The 14,639-nt window shown below is 44.8% G+C and overlaps 2 protein-coding genes across 6 annotated transcripts in view; both read left to right on the forward strand.

Annotated features, from left to right (window-relative positions):
* The first annotated feature begins 1,808 nt into the window (after positions 1-1,808).
* Positions 1,809-10,001, forward strand: RSPH3 (radial spoke head 3). Of its 2 annotated transcripts, XM_002196014.6 has the most exons (8): positions 1,823-2,608; positions 2,763-2,853; positions 3,818-3,959; positions 4,493-4,638; positions 5,288-5,491; positions 6,518-6,680; positions 7,716-7,802; positions 9,217-10,001. In XM_002196014.6, the coding sequence occupies exons 1-8, from the start codon at positions 2,460-2,462 to the stop codon at positions 9,492-9,494; spliced, it is 1,260 nt and encodes a 419-aa protein (XP_002196050.5). In that variant the 5' UTR covers positions 1,823-2,459; the 3' UTR covers positions 9,495-10,001. The 2 variants fall into 2 exon arrangements, with proteins under 2 accessions (XP_030123937.4, XP_002196050.5); XM_030268077.4 differs by lacking the exon at positions 4,493-4,638 and having other exon boundaries at positions 1,809-2,608; positions 2,763-2,906.
* A 1,315-nt stretch (positions 10,002-11,316) lies between these two features.
* The window catches only part of PLAGL1 (PLAG1 like zinc finger 1), a 44,551-nt gene continuing 41,228 nt past the window's right edge, over positions 11,317-14,639 (forward strand). For 2 of the 4 annotated variants that reach the window (XM_030268078.4, XM_072926993.1), the window contains exon 1: positions 11,321-11,461. The gene's annotated coding sequence lies outside the window, so the exon portion shown is untranslated. Of the gene's footprint in view, positions 11,462-14,639 lie in introns of all 4 variants that reach the window. The other 2 variants (XM_002195980.7, XM_072926992.1) reach the window with 2 other exon arrangements.

Consider the following 14,639-nt stretch of genomic DNA (forward strand, 5'->3'; position numbering starts at 1 on the left):
GCATGTACAATGCCAGGAAATTCTTACGAAAACAAACAAAAACCCAAGTATGTTCAAGGCCTTTTAACAGACCCACATCAAACCTGGAAGGAGATAAAGCTCTCATTCTGCAGCTTTCAAGCCAGCTGAAGGCACTTCCAAAGACCTTTCCTAGCTGCCATATGGGAGATGGGCTGATTTATTCCTTGCTAGCTAGGCCCATTTCCCAGGCAGTACCTCTGGCACTGCAATTGTTGCAGGTCCAAGAAAATCCTCCAAAGAATATGTGAAAAAGCCATTGCTACTGTAAGATCCAGAAAGCAACTGATGGCAGGAATCCGATTACAATCAGTGTGGTTTTGGATCCTACTCCACTCAGTCTTATGATGACACAAAGTGTTTCAGAACTCACCCGTGGTTTTTTTGTTTTAGGAAAACAAAACAAAACAAAACAAAACAAAAACCAACCCCACAAAAACCCAAACAACAACAACAAAACCCAAACCAAAACACAAACAAAGCAAAAACCAACCAACCAACCAACCAACCAAACAAAAAATCCAGCATAAAAGGGGGCAAGGGAGAAAAGCTGCCTTATTTTCTGGGCATGTCTTTGTCACTTATAAACCTGCAGAGACCTTTGCACTGAAATTGCAAATGAATGAGAAATTCTCCCAAAAAGCGAGACATCAGCTGGGGCCAGGTTAACAAAATTAACTTGTGATGCAACATCTTCATCTTCACAAGATTTGTGGTCAATAGGGAACAGGTAACTTCTCAGGAATCCTCGCTCCAGTGGTTACAGGCTGTTTTCTTGTTGTCTTCCTATCCAGTCCATTCCAGCCAAATTTCTAGGGCTATTCAGCAAGCATGCCCTGGACAGATTCAGACTAACATTTTTAAGGCTATGCTGCAGCTGTTTTTCACATGAAGAGAAAAACCAAATCTGTAAAAATCCTGGAAAGGTCTACCCAGATTTCAAGTCCCCAGTCTAAAAACAGTATAGTCAACTATATAGCCAAACTTAAATTTTCAGAAAATATGAGTCAGGACTCCAAAATCAAAGGATTATATTGGTTCTGGTCAAGTTTAATGACCATAGTACTTGGCTTGGCTGGACCAAGAACCCATTTATTAACTTTGCTTGCCCAGACACAAACAAATATTGAAGGACTGCTTCAATAGTGGTTTTTTGTTTGTTTGATTGTTTGGCTTTTTGATGTTTCTGATTTTGTTTGTTTGTTTATAGTTCAGGGTGGGTTTCTTAAACTTGTTTTTCAAATAGTTTTTCCTGCTCCACAGCTTTCCTATGAAGTAATCAGGGCTGCAGTGGAGTACAGATGTCTGCACCAGTAACATAACTGAGCTAAAATAAATAGAATTTAACATAAGAATTACATTTAAACCAAAGGTTTCAGAAACAAAGGGCATGAGCTGTTTTATACGCTAAGTCTTGCTAAAAGAATCAAGGCATATCCCTACCCACATAGGTTAAAAAAAGAAAAGGACTATCACTGTACCAGTGACTCTACAATGCTTTTATGTTTCTCTCAGTGGAAATTGTTCACAGAAGCTGAAAACACATGCTCATGATTTGCCCTGGCAGGGAGCGCAGCTTACCACGGGTGGGACAGCATACTGAGGACCCGCTTCATCTTCCCTCTGTCATCATAGGACACTTTTACAGTATCCAAATCTCCAGCTTATGTGGAAAACACAAATTTGGGATGCAGCTGTTCTAGCCGATACTTCCAGGACACCGGTACTTAAGCCACCAGCACGCCAGCGATCCCACAGCCAATTTCTGTGCACCAGCGCCAGCGCACCTTGCTTTTCCCCGGGGAGCTGTCCCGGTGGCGGCGGGAGGACGGTGACACCTGGCGGTCCGAGGCCCTCATTGCCTGGGCCGGGGCAGCGCTGTCGAGCAGAGCGCACTGCGGGTTACGGCGGGGCTTTCCCAGCGCCCGGCGGGCCGGCACGGACCGGGGCTTGGGCTCCGTCCCGGCAGGAACAGCTCCGGGAGGGGGAAGGCCGCGCACAGCAAAGGGAAGGCTCCGGGCAGACCTCACCACGGTATCCCAGTACCGAAGTGCCGACAAGAGAGCTGGAGGGGGACTTATTGCAAGGGCATATAGCGACAGTACAAGGGGGATGCATTCAAACTGGAAGAGGGTAGATTTAGATTTAGATTTTATATGTTAGGAAGGCATTATTTGCTGGGAGGGTGGTGAGGTACTGTAGCAGGTTGCCCAGACAGGCTGTGAATTCCCCACCCTGAAAGCGTTCGAGGTCGGGCTGGATGGGTCTTTGAGCACCGTGGTCTAGCAGGACGCGTCCCTAGCCATGGGTGATCCCTAAGGAGCCTCCCGGCCCGAGCCCCTCCGCGGCCCCCGGCCCGCGCACGCGCCGCGCGTTGCCCGGGAGACGGACGCCGTTACCGCTCCTCAGGCCCGCCCGCCCGCGCGGAGCGGGGCCGCCGCATGGAGCCCACCATGGAGCCCGCCGTGCTGCCCGTCCGGGCGCCCGAGCCCGCCGACGTGCCCGCCGACGTGCCCTACAGCTTCTGCAGCCAGCCCCGCTCCCTGTCCTCCCGCCCCAAGTACCGAGAGCAGCCCAAAGCCGCCGAGACGTGAGTGCCGGTGTCCGGCGGGCCGCTGCCCCGCTGCCCTCCGCGCCTTTCCCCTCACCCCAGCTCCCTTCCCGAGGAGCGCAGCCCCCCGCCTCGCCTTCCTCCCGCCGGCCGGGGGGAAGCCGCCAGCGGCGCTGTCTGTGCTGTGCCGCAGGGAGAAGGGCCCGCTGAGCTACGTCAACATCATGTTCGACCCGAGGGTGGTGCGCGGAAACGTTCTGTCCGTCCGTCCTTCCCCACCGCAGGTACTGGGGTTCGCTGAAGTGCATCATGCTACAGTTTTGTTGGAAAGTCATAGGTAGGGCAGCAAAGCTAATTTTAATTACCGAAGCAGTAATTCTACTTGCAATGTTTCACGCAGTCACAGGCTCTCCAGTTAAACCAGCCTGTGACTGTTTCCACCTCTTCTTTAAAGCACTCCGTTTCACATGAACTTCTGCAGTTCTGAATTTTTAACCCCCATTAAGTACTTAATGCTTTTATTTTCCTTCTCCGTTTCTTTAGTGTAATGGTCCTGAGCACAAGTCATTACTCGATAACCTGTTATGATATGCAAGGTGTCATCAGGGAGAATTGCAGCTCTTGGGAAGTTGAGTTGTGGGGTAGACTTTGGTTTATCCTACCACAGAAGCAGAGCTAAATGGTTCAGGTGTATGCAAAAGCTGCTTGTGAGGATACCAAAGTATTTTGTTTGTATTACTGCTATATGCTGATATAATAGTAAAGCATAACATCTTAGAATGGTTTGGGTTGAAAGGAACCCTGAAGATCATCTAGTTCCAGCCCTCTGCCATGGGCAGGGACATCTTCCACTGGTCCAGCTAGCTCGGAGTCCCACCCAAATGTGATACTTTGTTTTCAGATAATATTTCTACATAGATAATTTGATCTTATGTGAATTTAAAGCAGTATTTTTAAAAGCTACTGTTTGAAAATAGCTTTGTGTTGTTCTGTAGCCATTTCTTAGAGTGAATTTTATGTAAGTTTTGTTTAAGAAGTTCAAAGTTCTGATGTTTATCTCAATATATAAGTAGAATACTGAATTTAAATGTTATTATGAGTTTCTTTTGTTTAATCAGCAATAATTGATCTATAATTTTTATCTAGCAAACAATTCTGTTCATAGTCTGACAACTGGACTTGAATATAATTTTCAAGTACAAAGTGTATTGTGTTTTGTGGGGTTCTTTCTTCTTTACCCCTGCTCAGCATACCGAGCCCCATACCCTTGAGGTTAAAAGGCAGAGGAGAGCACGGAGAAAAGTACTGGCCAGAAAGTTTACACAGGTGCATATTCGACCAGGAACGCCAGAGCCTGTGGAAGGCAGAGAACATGTTCATGTGCAGACAGGTAAAAGGCTGCATTTTTTTATATCTATCTGAAAACAAAAGTTTGTTGATCTATATTCACTTGCTAAACTGGTGATGAAATTGGTAGAACCACACAGTTTAAAATCATATAATGCTGGAATCAGAGATTCTAAACTTGTCTAATAAGTGACATTTTCCCAGAAAGTCTATTTTTTAGTGCACATTCTTGAACACTAGTCAAGACTGCTTCATTTATTCTTTCCATTTTTGGTATAAGTAGAGAAATTTCATATATACTTTAAATTGAAGGTTTTAAAAGTTTTGCTTAAGGTGAACTACTGTTTTTGGAATCACTTCCATGAAGTGCATCTGACATTACAGAGAATACAGCATCAGGTGGCCTTTGCAGAAAACTGACCTGTTTTGAGAGACCTTTTTTCTAACTTTATAGGCAACATTTTATTGCACTCTTTGCAATTCAGGTGTAATTCAGAATAGAGAGTCATCAAAAACAGGTGAAAGCTAAAATGAAAGAAATCCCACTTTGAGTATTCATCGTGCTTTTGTTTCTAGAATTGTATTTGGAAGAGATTAGTGATCGAATAATAGAGGTTGATGGAGAGTGTCAAACAGATGACTTTTTGGACAGACCACCCACTCCACTCTTCATACCAGCCAAATCAGGAAAAGATGTGGCCACTCAAATAGAAGAAGGAGAGGTATGAAGTCAGGTTCACGAGTGCTATCAAAATATGTCTCCTATCCAAAACACATTTCTGATGTAAAATTGAAGTAGAAAGAGAAAGGAGCTAATCCTCACAGAACATGCTAAAAAAAAAAAAAACCAAAAAAAACCAAACAAACAAAAAAAACCAAAACAAAACAAAAAAAAACCACCACCAAAACAAAAAACCAAAAAACAAACCACCCAAACCCAACTTACTTTGAGGTCTGCTTTGAGGTTAAGTGCAAAATTAAGGAAGATGTGTTGCCACGTGCACTGGTTGTGCTGCTTTGAGCTAAGCAATACAGTGTTGAGAAATGCTCTCTTCTGTAAAACATGTCCAGCCCAAGGAGGGACTGGGAACACAGAAACAGGGCCCAGATAAGTGCTTATCTTCTCCCTGGCAGTCCCCACAGGGGCTGTGGGAGGCTGTGTGGTGTCTCAGGCCAGCCCACTCACCACTTAACCCCCAACAGCACTCATGATTCTCTCTGCCTTAGCTGACACTGGTCCCTCACCTGCACTTCTCCAGCCTGACTTCAGCACAGGGCTTTGTTCATCCTCCTTTTCTCCTTGCCAATCCTTGTTAAGAGTAATTGTGATCAAGGGACATTTATCTCTATTTTTCTGACTCACATCCTCAGTTGTTTGACTTTGACATTGAAGTTAAGCCGATCCTGGAAGTGTTGGTTGGAAAAACGGTTGAGCAGGCTTTGCTGGAAGTCATGGAAGAAGAAGAGCTGGCCCAGCTGTGGTCACATCAGCGTGCCTTTGCAGAGCTGCGTAATGCAGAGTTTGCTGAATTACAGCGCTTGGAAGAGCAGGACAGGCGAATCAAAGAGGAGAAGGTAGGACTTCCTAAGGGACTTGCTGTCAGAAGAGAGAAAAACATTTCCAGTACTGAAAGATAGCCTGTGGTATAAGCTGGGAATGTCCAAAAAGGGTACTGTCAGCTTTGATATACCTTAAAGCATTTTGATGATGTGCAGCTGCACTCTGTCACTTGCTCCCATACAACAGCACCACACTGTTGTGTTTATTTGGAGCAGTCATGCTTAAGTTACTTGGTGTAGTTGGACACCTGGTCAAAAGGCTGAAACCAACAGCATTTTCTTCTGTACCTGTTTAGCTCTTTCTTAAGCCTTTTCCTTATAAGTGCTAAACAAATAGTCAGAGTGCTTGGAAGTAAGAGAGACACCTCCTAGTCTTTCACACACAATGTATGCTCTACTCTGTGTGCACACGTACATCTCAAGATTGCAAAGTATTATGCCATATTGGTAATATTTAGTAAATAAGAATAAACAAAGAAGGCAAGTGTTAATTACTTGCTATTCATCAGTCTTGTATAATTGTGTTTCCTAATGGTTTCCTGAACTAATTTGAGTTTTAATCTTTTTGTACATGCAATAGGATATAATACTGGAAGATAAAAAAAGTTTTGGAAATACTTATCCAACTTCATCGTATTCCAAGGCAAATAATCAGCTTGATCTGCAATAATAAAACACAAAGTCATGAGAATAATGTATATTAAGGCATCAGAGAAGAGTTTCATTTGACCAGTATCAATGCCCTTATTTTACAGACTTGCCAAATTCAGAAAAGGAATACTACAGAAATGTGTTTCTTTGTAATTTGGGGTATTTTAATACTCCATAGATTAAGTACAAACTTGCTTTCAAGCACTCTTTCATGTGAAGAATTTCAGTAGAAGTTAGAGGCTGCAAATACCAGGTAGAGATTATAATTATCTGTACTTTTTACTATCTTTGCTATTTATGGGACACACACTGTGATAATTCTTCAAGATCTAGATCAAAGAAGTGACAGCTAAAGGCCTCTAAGTTTTACATGCATAATTGCCTTGACAGGAACGTCGCAGACTGGAGCACCTGGAAAAGCTGCGGAAACAGAGAGAAACTGCAGAGAAAATTGCAGCTCGGGCATTTGCTCAGCGTTACCTGGCTGATCTCATTCCCTCAGTCTTCAACAATCTTCATGACAGCGGATTTTTTTATGACCCTATAGAAAGAGGTTTGGTTTGTTTTTTCTTTTAAAATATGTGAACAGAGTAATATAAAGCTCAAAACAACTATGAAACATAGTGTATTATACTATTATTTAGAATAATGTCATAAGACTTTATTAATTTACATTTGTGGCTGAACATAAAAACCTTATTGGTCATCTGTACAAATAGTGAAGAATAAACAAGAGCTGACAGTTTGACAATCAGAAGAGCTACTTTGGAACTGGAGAGAAATAAATGGGTGGTTAGGATTGGGAGAGAGATCCAAATTGAAGTACATGTCTTTTTATAAAACAGACAAAGAAATCATTATGTCATTCTGAATATTTTTTAATGATTATCAGAGCAAGTGACAAATTAGTCAATTAGAATTAGGTCCTGAAAATAATTTTGGAATTGTGTATCAGTGGCTTCCAAGCCCTTAGAATCAGCAGCATTTCTTATGAACTATCTTTCACCAGTCTCCACACGGGCACAGACCACAGCTTGAGAATGAGAATTACACTCTCTCCAGGGTAAATCATGAAGTCAATGCAGAAACTGAGTGTGTTTTGCAGCCAGGGCAGGCTTTGGGATCACAGTGTACAAAAAGTATAATTTGAGAAATTCATAAGTAAGCAAGAGCTCCTTAGTCAGACAGAACAAATGTCTTCAGCAGACCAGAAGCCAAATGTCTTTGGAAAGCAAGGCAGGAAATGTTATTCTTCTGACTTGTTCAGGATAGTTATTTGGATCTCGCTAGAACAGACTGTGTATCTCATCTGTGCTAAGCCCTTCAAGGGTGCCAGACCTCTGAAAATAACTGCAGTTGAGAGGACTCTGCTCTGAATCTATAATGATCATGAACCAAAGTAAGAGAGGTTGGAGATAAGAATCCAAACAATATCAGAGATTTCATGTGACTTACAGAATAAATGCCTTTTGGCAGGGGGGGTTAATCCCTTAATTGTTATAGCAAATAAAAAACAGCCACCAAGTTCTGTTGCTCATCCTTTATAAAGTGATATTTCCCTTTGTTTATTCCTGCTAAATTCTGACAGATATTGAGACAGAATTCCTTCCATGGCTAATGTCAGAAGTGGAAGAAACACTACAGAAGAAGGTTCTGGGAAGGACAATGCTTGACTGTAAGTTACCAAATCCTGGAATGTAATCTGGACTGCCTGATATTCTTGATTGTTTTTTTGGTGGTCAGAACAAATGTCACGTTTATATGGTCACTGTGGGTTAAGGTAGCAAGTGTCATTTTAGGAAAAACTCCAAATACCCATGGTTTTTTGTGCTGGGGTTTTGTTTGTTTTTATTTGTTTGTTGATTTGGTTGGTTTTTTTACTATATTAACATGTTTTAATGTTGGAAAACTACTGCTACATACAACTAGGTAAATGATTTTCAGCTGAAACAATGCAAGTGTCAGTCATGCTGCACTATCCACTCTCTTCTGACTTTATACTGTTTGAGATTTGTTAATGCTGGGAGATACAACATCTATGTCAGGAACAGAATGGTTAAAGAACACAATTATTTTTTTTCTGCTATAAAGATTCTACTTCCTCTTTGTTACACAGCCACCACTGCTGTATTGTTCTCTGTAGCGCACCTGATTGTGCCAGTGGGAACAGAAAAGCCCATCTTGTATACTGTACATGTATACCATGAAAGTGTCTTAATTTGCTTGTGTAATCTCATGGAGCTATGAATTGTTCTCCTACATTGAAAGGAGGATGATGGTGGGCCGTGGTTGACTGAGACATGAGGTGACCAATATTTTTCATCAAAACAAGGGCTTACCTCCTAATCAGTCAATCATAATGTCCTTGCTTTTGAAATAGATTGAAATATCAGTCTTCTTTGGCTAGTTCAAACTAAATATTTGGGCTCTTTTATTAGTTTATAGGCTGTAGTTGAAACACCTGAAAAACCTGGATTCTGTCTTGTGTGTAAATACAAAAGTATGGTGTATGTATGCCCAGTAGGGTGCTCCTACATCAAACCACTTTTTACACTTGCATAACATCTTCATTCTTATAGTTTTCCTCTTGCTGAAATTTTGGGGTTTATTACAATTATGTTTGCTTCCTTTGATTTATTTTTAGTTTAATCAGGACCCTGAATTGTATTTGTTAAGGTATTGTATTATTTGGACAATTACAGCTGGTGTGTTAGGTATTTCATGCTGATACATGTGCCACTATGTACACTCAAGGATCACTTCTTCATGTAGCTTTTCAGAAGGAAGGGAAATTTCTCTTCTGTATGAAGAAAATATTGTATGTTACTACTGAATAAACATCCTAAGGAGAATGTTGCTGCAGGATATAATATTGATGAGAATATCTATTATATTTTTGTTAAATCTGTTTAAGGTTTTAACCAGATACCATTGTCTTGCTCTAGTCCTTAGGTATTTCTTCATTTTTAGAGTTACTTCAGGGTTATTTCTCTATTTAGGGATTTATAGGTCAGTGATATACACAAAAAAAAATTCTCAAATTATAGGGGTTTTCCTCCATGGTTGTAAATGTTGGCTATCTCTTTCAGCTTTGATTCGTATGGTGGTTGAAAAACGCTTAGATGAATTTAGCCATCCACCTCCATCTGCTCAGACAAACGCACCTTCTGAAGAACCCAGGACAGCAGATGCAGCTCCCAAATCTGGTGAGGCAGATGCTGCTGACCAACCAGTTGCAGAGGAAGAAGAGACTGACCACCCTGTTGCAGAAGAAGAAGAGACTGACCACCCTGTTGCAGAGGAAGAAGAGACTGACCAACCTGTTGCAGAGGAAGAAGAGGCTGACCAACCTGTTGCAGAGGAATAGCCTTCAGATTCCACCTCTTCTCAGTTAGAAGAATAAGACCAAGAGGGAACAGCAGATTTGGAAACTGAGTAGCAAACAGGCAAGTCATCAAGTAAATGGAGACCAGTGGCTTAGAAATAAGGATTTAATTCCTATCTATTTACAGGTATTGTGCCCTAGCCATACTGAAGGATGAACCTAAGCAACAGCAGAGCATTAAAACATGTTTTCCGTATGCTGGAGTTGCTGATTTCAGGCTGCTAGAATCAAGAGAGAAGTTACTAGTGCAATGAATGGGCCGGAAATTCTGTCCCCTTTTACAATTCAATCCATCAAAACCTGGGAGATTTACAGCTGAAAAGCAGTGCTGTCCCACACCCTGTGTAGAAGGTCATGAGAAGGATGTTGAGAGCATCATAATAATCATCTTTGTAAGTGCTTTGATAATGTTCTTAGAACAATATTTCCTAATTTTCCTTATTTTGAAAGATAGTTACTGCAGCAATTAAATAAATTGCTTTTGATTCATGTTAGTCTTTCCTTTCCTCACAAACTTGATTGGACATCTCAGCAGGTAATACAGCCAAAGTAGCTGTTCCTCAGGCTTGTCAAGTTCAAAGAGTTTCCTGCCCCTGGGAAGTTCTGCCTAGGCAAAATCCTCCTCAGCATCCTCTCATGGAGCCCCCTTCTGGAAGTGAGGGTCTGGAGCTACACACTAAGTCTCGTAATCGTCATCTCTTTGTAATCGTCCTTTCCTGCTGGTTCACTGGAAACAGTACCAGACATGACTGACAAAATGTGCTTTCACTGCCATGTGTAGCTAGTTGTACGTTCTCAGGCCGGTTTCTCAGGTGGGGCAGTCCCCCGCACAGCAGTACATGTGTGCTACATCGCAGCAGGGCCGTGTCGTTGCTGGGTCAGTGTTCCCAGCAGCAGCTGTCCCCGGCAGGCAGGTAGGACGGCAGGGTGGACAGCCGTGCACGCACGGGAGGTGCACGGGGGTCTGCAGCTCCTGGGTGCGTGCGTGCAGCAGGGAGCGAGAGAGGCCGGAGGGAGCGGGCGCTGCAGGCACTAGAGGGCAGGACAGCCCACGGCAACCCGGCTGGAGACACGCTGGGAAGGACACTGCGGTGTCACCTATTGCACATTGCACACCCTGCATTAGTGACGCCCGTCTGAACTTCCCTCCTCTGCTGAACTCCAATGGTGTCCAACTTCTGCAAAATTTACTCATTTATAGCATAAGGAGCCAAAACTTGAATCACACGGGCTCATAGGACGACAGAGTAGTTTGAGTTGCAAGGGGCTTTATAGATCATCTGCTGCAATCCCACACTTGCCGTGAGCCGGGATACCTTTCAGTAGGTCAGGTTGCTCAAAATTCCATCCAGCTTGGTGGTTACGGACAAGGGGGAAATAATCTCCTCAGGGTTGACCCGTGACCGTACAAGAAATAGCCACTGGTCGCTTCAGGGGATGTGCACACACTGCCTTCCCTTCGGCCTTCTGGGGTACGAGTCTTGACACTGAACCCCAAGCAAAGGAAGCAAAACCGGGACGTGTGTGCAGAACATTCTAAATGCTGTGAGGTGCCTTCCTGGGAAGTTGTTAACCACCAGCAGTGCGGGTCAGGAGGTTCTGTGGATCCTCACAGGGACGGAGGCAGTATCGACAACCGCGGCACCCGCACGCCCCTGAGAACGAGCTTCCCAGCAGCGCCGCCGCACACCGAGCGCCCGGGCAGCGGCGGTGGCGGAGCCGCATCCCCCCGCCCGTCCCGGCGCTCCGCAGGGGCGGAGCGGGGAGGGGACGCGGCGCGGCCGCCCCTCCGCCCGGCCCTCCCCCGGCCCGCCCGCCGCCGCCCCGCCGCCAGGCGTCTCCCCGGGCCGGGCACCGCCGCGGGGACGGGAGGAGCCGCCACTGTCGCCGCTGCGCTCCCCGGCCCGGCGCTGGGGGAGCGGGCGGCGCCCGCGGAGCTGTGCCATGAGGTGAGCGGGGCCGGCGTGCGGGGCCGGGCCGGGGGCGCTCCGCCGTCCCACAGCGGTGCGGGGCGCTCGGGGGAGCGGGGGCCCGCTCCGGGCGGGGCGCTGGGGGGCGGGCGCCGAGCACCGGGGCCGTCGGACCGGGCCCGCCGCCGCAGGAAAACTGTGCCACAATGTGTCCGCTTTCAGGAGGAGCGTTTCGTCTTTACTTATTTATTTTCCGTTTTTCCCCCTCGACTTTCCTCACGTCCCGGCCGCCGTGCAGGCTCTCGCGCTTGTCCGCCCGCAGCGCCGCGCACCGGAGCCCCGGGATGGGCGCCCGCCCCGGCCCCCCTTGCCTCTGAGCACAGAAAGGCCGCGGGACCGCAAATTTGGAGGAGGAGGGGACATCTCCCCATCCCTCCTTCGTGCCTCTCCAGCCCCACGGGGCTTTCAGGGCAGAGCGTGGGGCAGCGGGCGGTGCAGTGACCCGCGTGCGGCGGTGGCACCCCCGTGACAAGAGACACGGGTCGTGGTCTGGGAGGTTTGTTCCTGCGTGGAAAAACAACTGCGGCTCCAAAGGTGTGCCCGCCGCTCGCACACGGGTCTCGACGCCTGCATCAAAACCCCCGCTGACAGAAGCAGCCGCAGCATGGCTTGCACAGTTTTCCAGCTCTCTTCAGGAGGCTGACAGCTTGCCGAGGTCAAGCCTTGAGCTGTCATTGACTGCTACGGGACGCACAACTTTTTAAATTATTTTTTTTTCCTCTGTGGAAGAGGAATTTACTACATTTACTATATCCTATTACACAGGATTCGTTTTTTTCTTAAAGTACTTAACTTGGTCAAAATTTAACTTTCAGTTGTTTTTTTATTTTTCTATTAGAAATTTCTGTCCGTTAGTCAAATGACAGTTCATTTTTAAGAAAGGTGAATATTGGACAGCCAAACTTTCTCTGAGGGCTGTTGCTTTCTGTCTGACTTTTAACACAACAAGAAACAACCACCTTGCAATGCATGGCCAGTGCGGCAAACTGCTTTTTTAGAAGGTATTTAAAGTAGTAGATGAAGAGCAAAAGTACTATCTGCCTTTACAATGTGAGTTAAAACATAATCTTCCCACCTCACCTGATATTTTTAATTTATAAAGGATTACATAGGGCAGAATCCAAGCCTTTTTTTTGCATGCATGATATATCTACATTCACGTTTGTCTGTGGCCACTTTGTCTACCATGATGAAGATCTTAATGAATAAATAGAAATGACACATACGTCCTCTTTCCAGGAATCAGTAGGAGAGGATGTGCCTGGCGTTATTACCAGGAGATTAGCAATCCAGCTCTGACAGAATGGGGAAGAGGTTTCCAATCTGAACATTCAGATTGGATTGCATTGCAGTCGTAAAATTAACGTCAGCAGGTACAACCTGATTCTTGGTTGTCCCAAAGCTTAGCAGAAAATCTGGCTGTGTCTGAGATACCTAATTACATGCAGCAGCAGCACAAGTTATCAAGCAGTCCTGTCCCTTCTTGGCACTTTGCAAGAGTGCCCCTTTTTTGTTGTGAGGTCTTCAGTATGCCAGTGTCCCTGCAACGTCTCTGCTGTGCTCTGACCCTTCACTGGGGAGAAATAAAGATGCTGTCATTGGGAATTTCCCTTCACTGGTCCCTCCTGTCCCTTTTGTTGGTTTGGAAAAGCAGCGCAAGGGGCACCGCTCCACCTCTGTGCATGGGGAGTGGTCACACGGCACAACACGAAATGGGGCTGTGCGGGGCAGGTGGCTCTGAGGAGAACATGGGGAGTTGTGCTGAACAGAAATACAGGTATGGTCATAGGATCAGTGACAAACTGTTTTTATTCCTTGATATTGTGTGTGTTCGCTGCCCTGGTGCCACTGTATCTGCAGTATGTTATCCACCATTAGTGTGTTACTTGCCCTGAATTATAAGTCAAAGCAGTCAAAATCTCATTTGCAAACCTAATGGGAGCTGAAATAGATCCTGGAGTACTATAACTGTGTAATGGGCTGACCAGCACCCCTTTTTGAATTATTCAGTGCTCTGACATGTAAATAGGACCTGGTTGTTCTGATCATGCAGATGCTGAAAATTCATAATAGGATTATTTGTGTAAGAAGCAGAAGATAGGTTGAGTGGGAATAAAAGAGAGAAATAAGATTAGAAGGACTGTACCAGTTCCTCTGGGCCTGTGTATCAGAGTGAGAACAATAGTGGGAGAGTTTGGTACAAAAAATCTCATAAATACAAGAAAATAATTATTTATTTCCTAAAGAGGACCATTAAATCATGTAGTTTATTCTCTAAGTTTAATCAGGGCAGGTCACAAATTCATGCTCTCTAACTAAAGGCAATGACTTCTATTTCCTCTAATTTCCATAATTTTCTCTGCATTAAGAACCTCCTGTTGTGAAGTTCTGTGAGCAGTTGCTTGTCTTCTCTCAGTGCCTACCCTTCTGCCAGGACTTGGTGAAAAGGAAGCATCATAAGCTAATTCCCTTCCCCTTGACTATTGAGACACATTTAATTTACAGTATATTGGCAGGGCTGGGACCTGATCTGCTATCCCTCCCTCAAATTGCTAATTTCTTGATTGATGATTAAACCCCCAAAAATAGCGACCCCCACCCTGCCCATAAGTGAACACACACACTATGCTTAAGGCAGTCAGTGCTGGCGTTGTAAGTTTGATGTGTTTGAGCACTTGACCTTACACCCAACTTTACAAATCTAAATCGCCCTCTTCAGTAAGAGCAACCTGACCCACAAGATGTTTCAATACTAGAGTATTTCCAGCTAGTTCCCTACTGGCCCCTCTGAGCTTTTATTTTAGGATGTTCCTGCGTTCAAAGATAAGCATGAGGCAAACAAGATGCTCCAAACACCAAGGGAACAGCAGTCACACACTTCTACTTTAGCCTGTGCCACTGTGCAGGAGGCTGCATCATTTAATTGTCACTGAATCCAGAAGAATCTGTTTGTTCTTTTCTTGCGTTGTGTGGAAAAAAGTAGGAAATCTCTTTGAATGATGCCAAGGATACTGCTATGTTGTGATAACTAGCAGGAAATAACAAGAATTAGGACAGAAAGAAGGTCAGTTGACTTGAATTCTGTATGGGAAAATCTTGAAAGTGGATCATAAAATTTAATTGCACACATATCCTGGGGATAGTCAAATAAATATTT

The sequence above is a fragment of the Taeniopygia guttata genome, chromosome 3, assembly GCF_048771995.1.
Source record: "Taeniopygia guttata chromosome 3, bTaeGut7.mat, whole genome shotgun sequence".
Classification (NCBI taxonomy): domain Eukaryota; kingdom Metazoa; phylum Chordata; class Aves; order Passeriformes; family Estrildidae; genus Taeniopygia; species Taeniopygia guttata.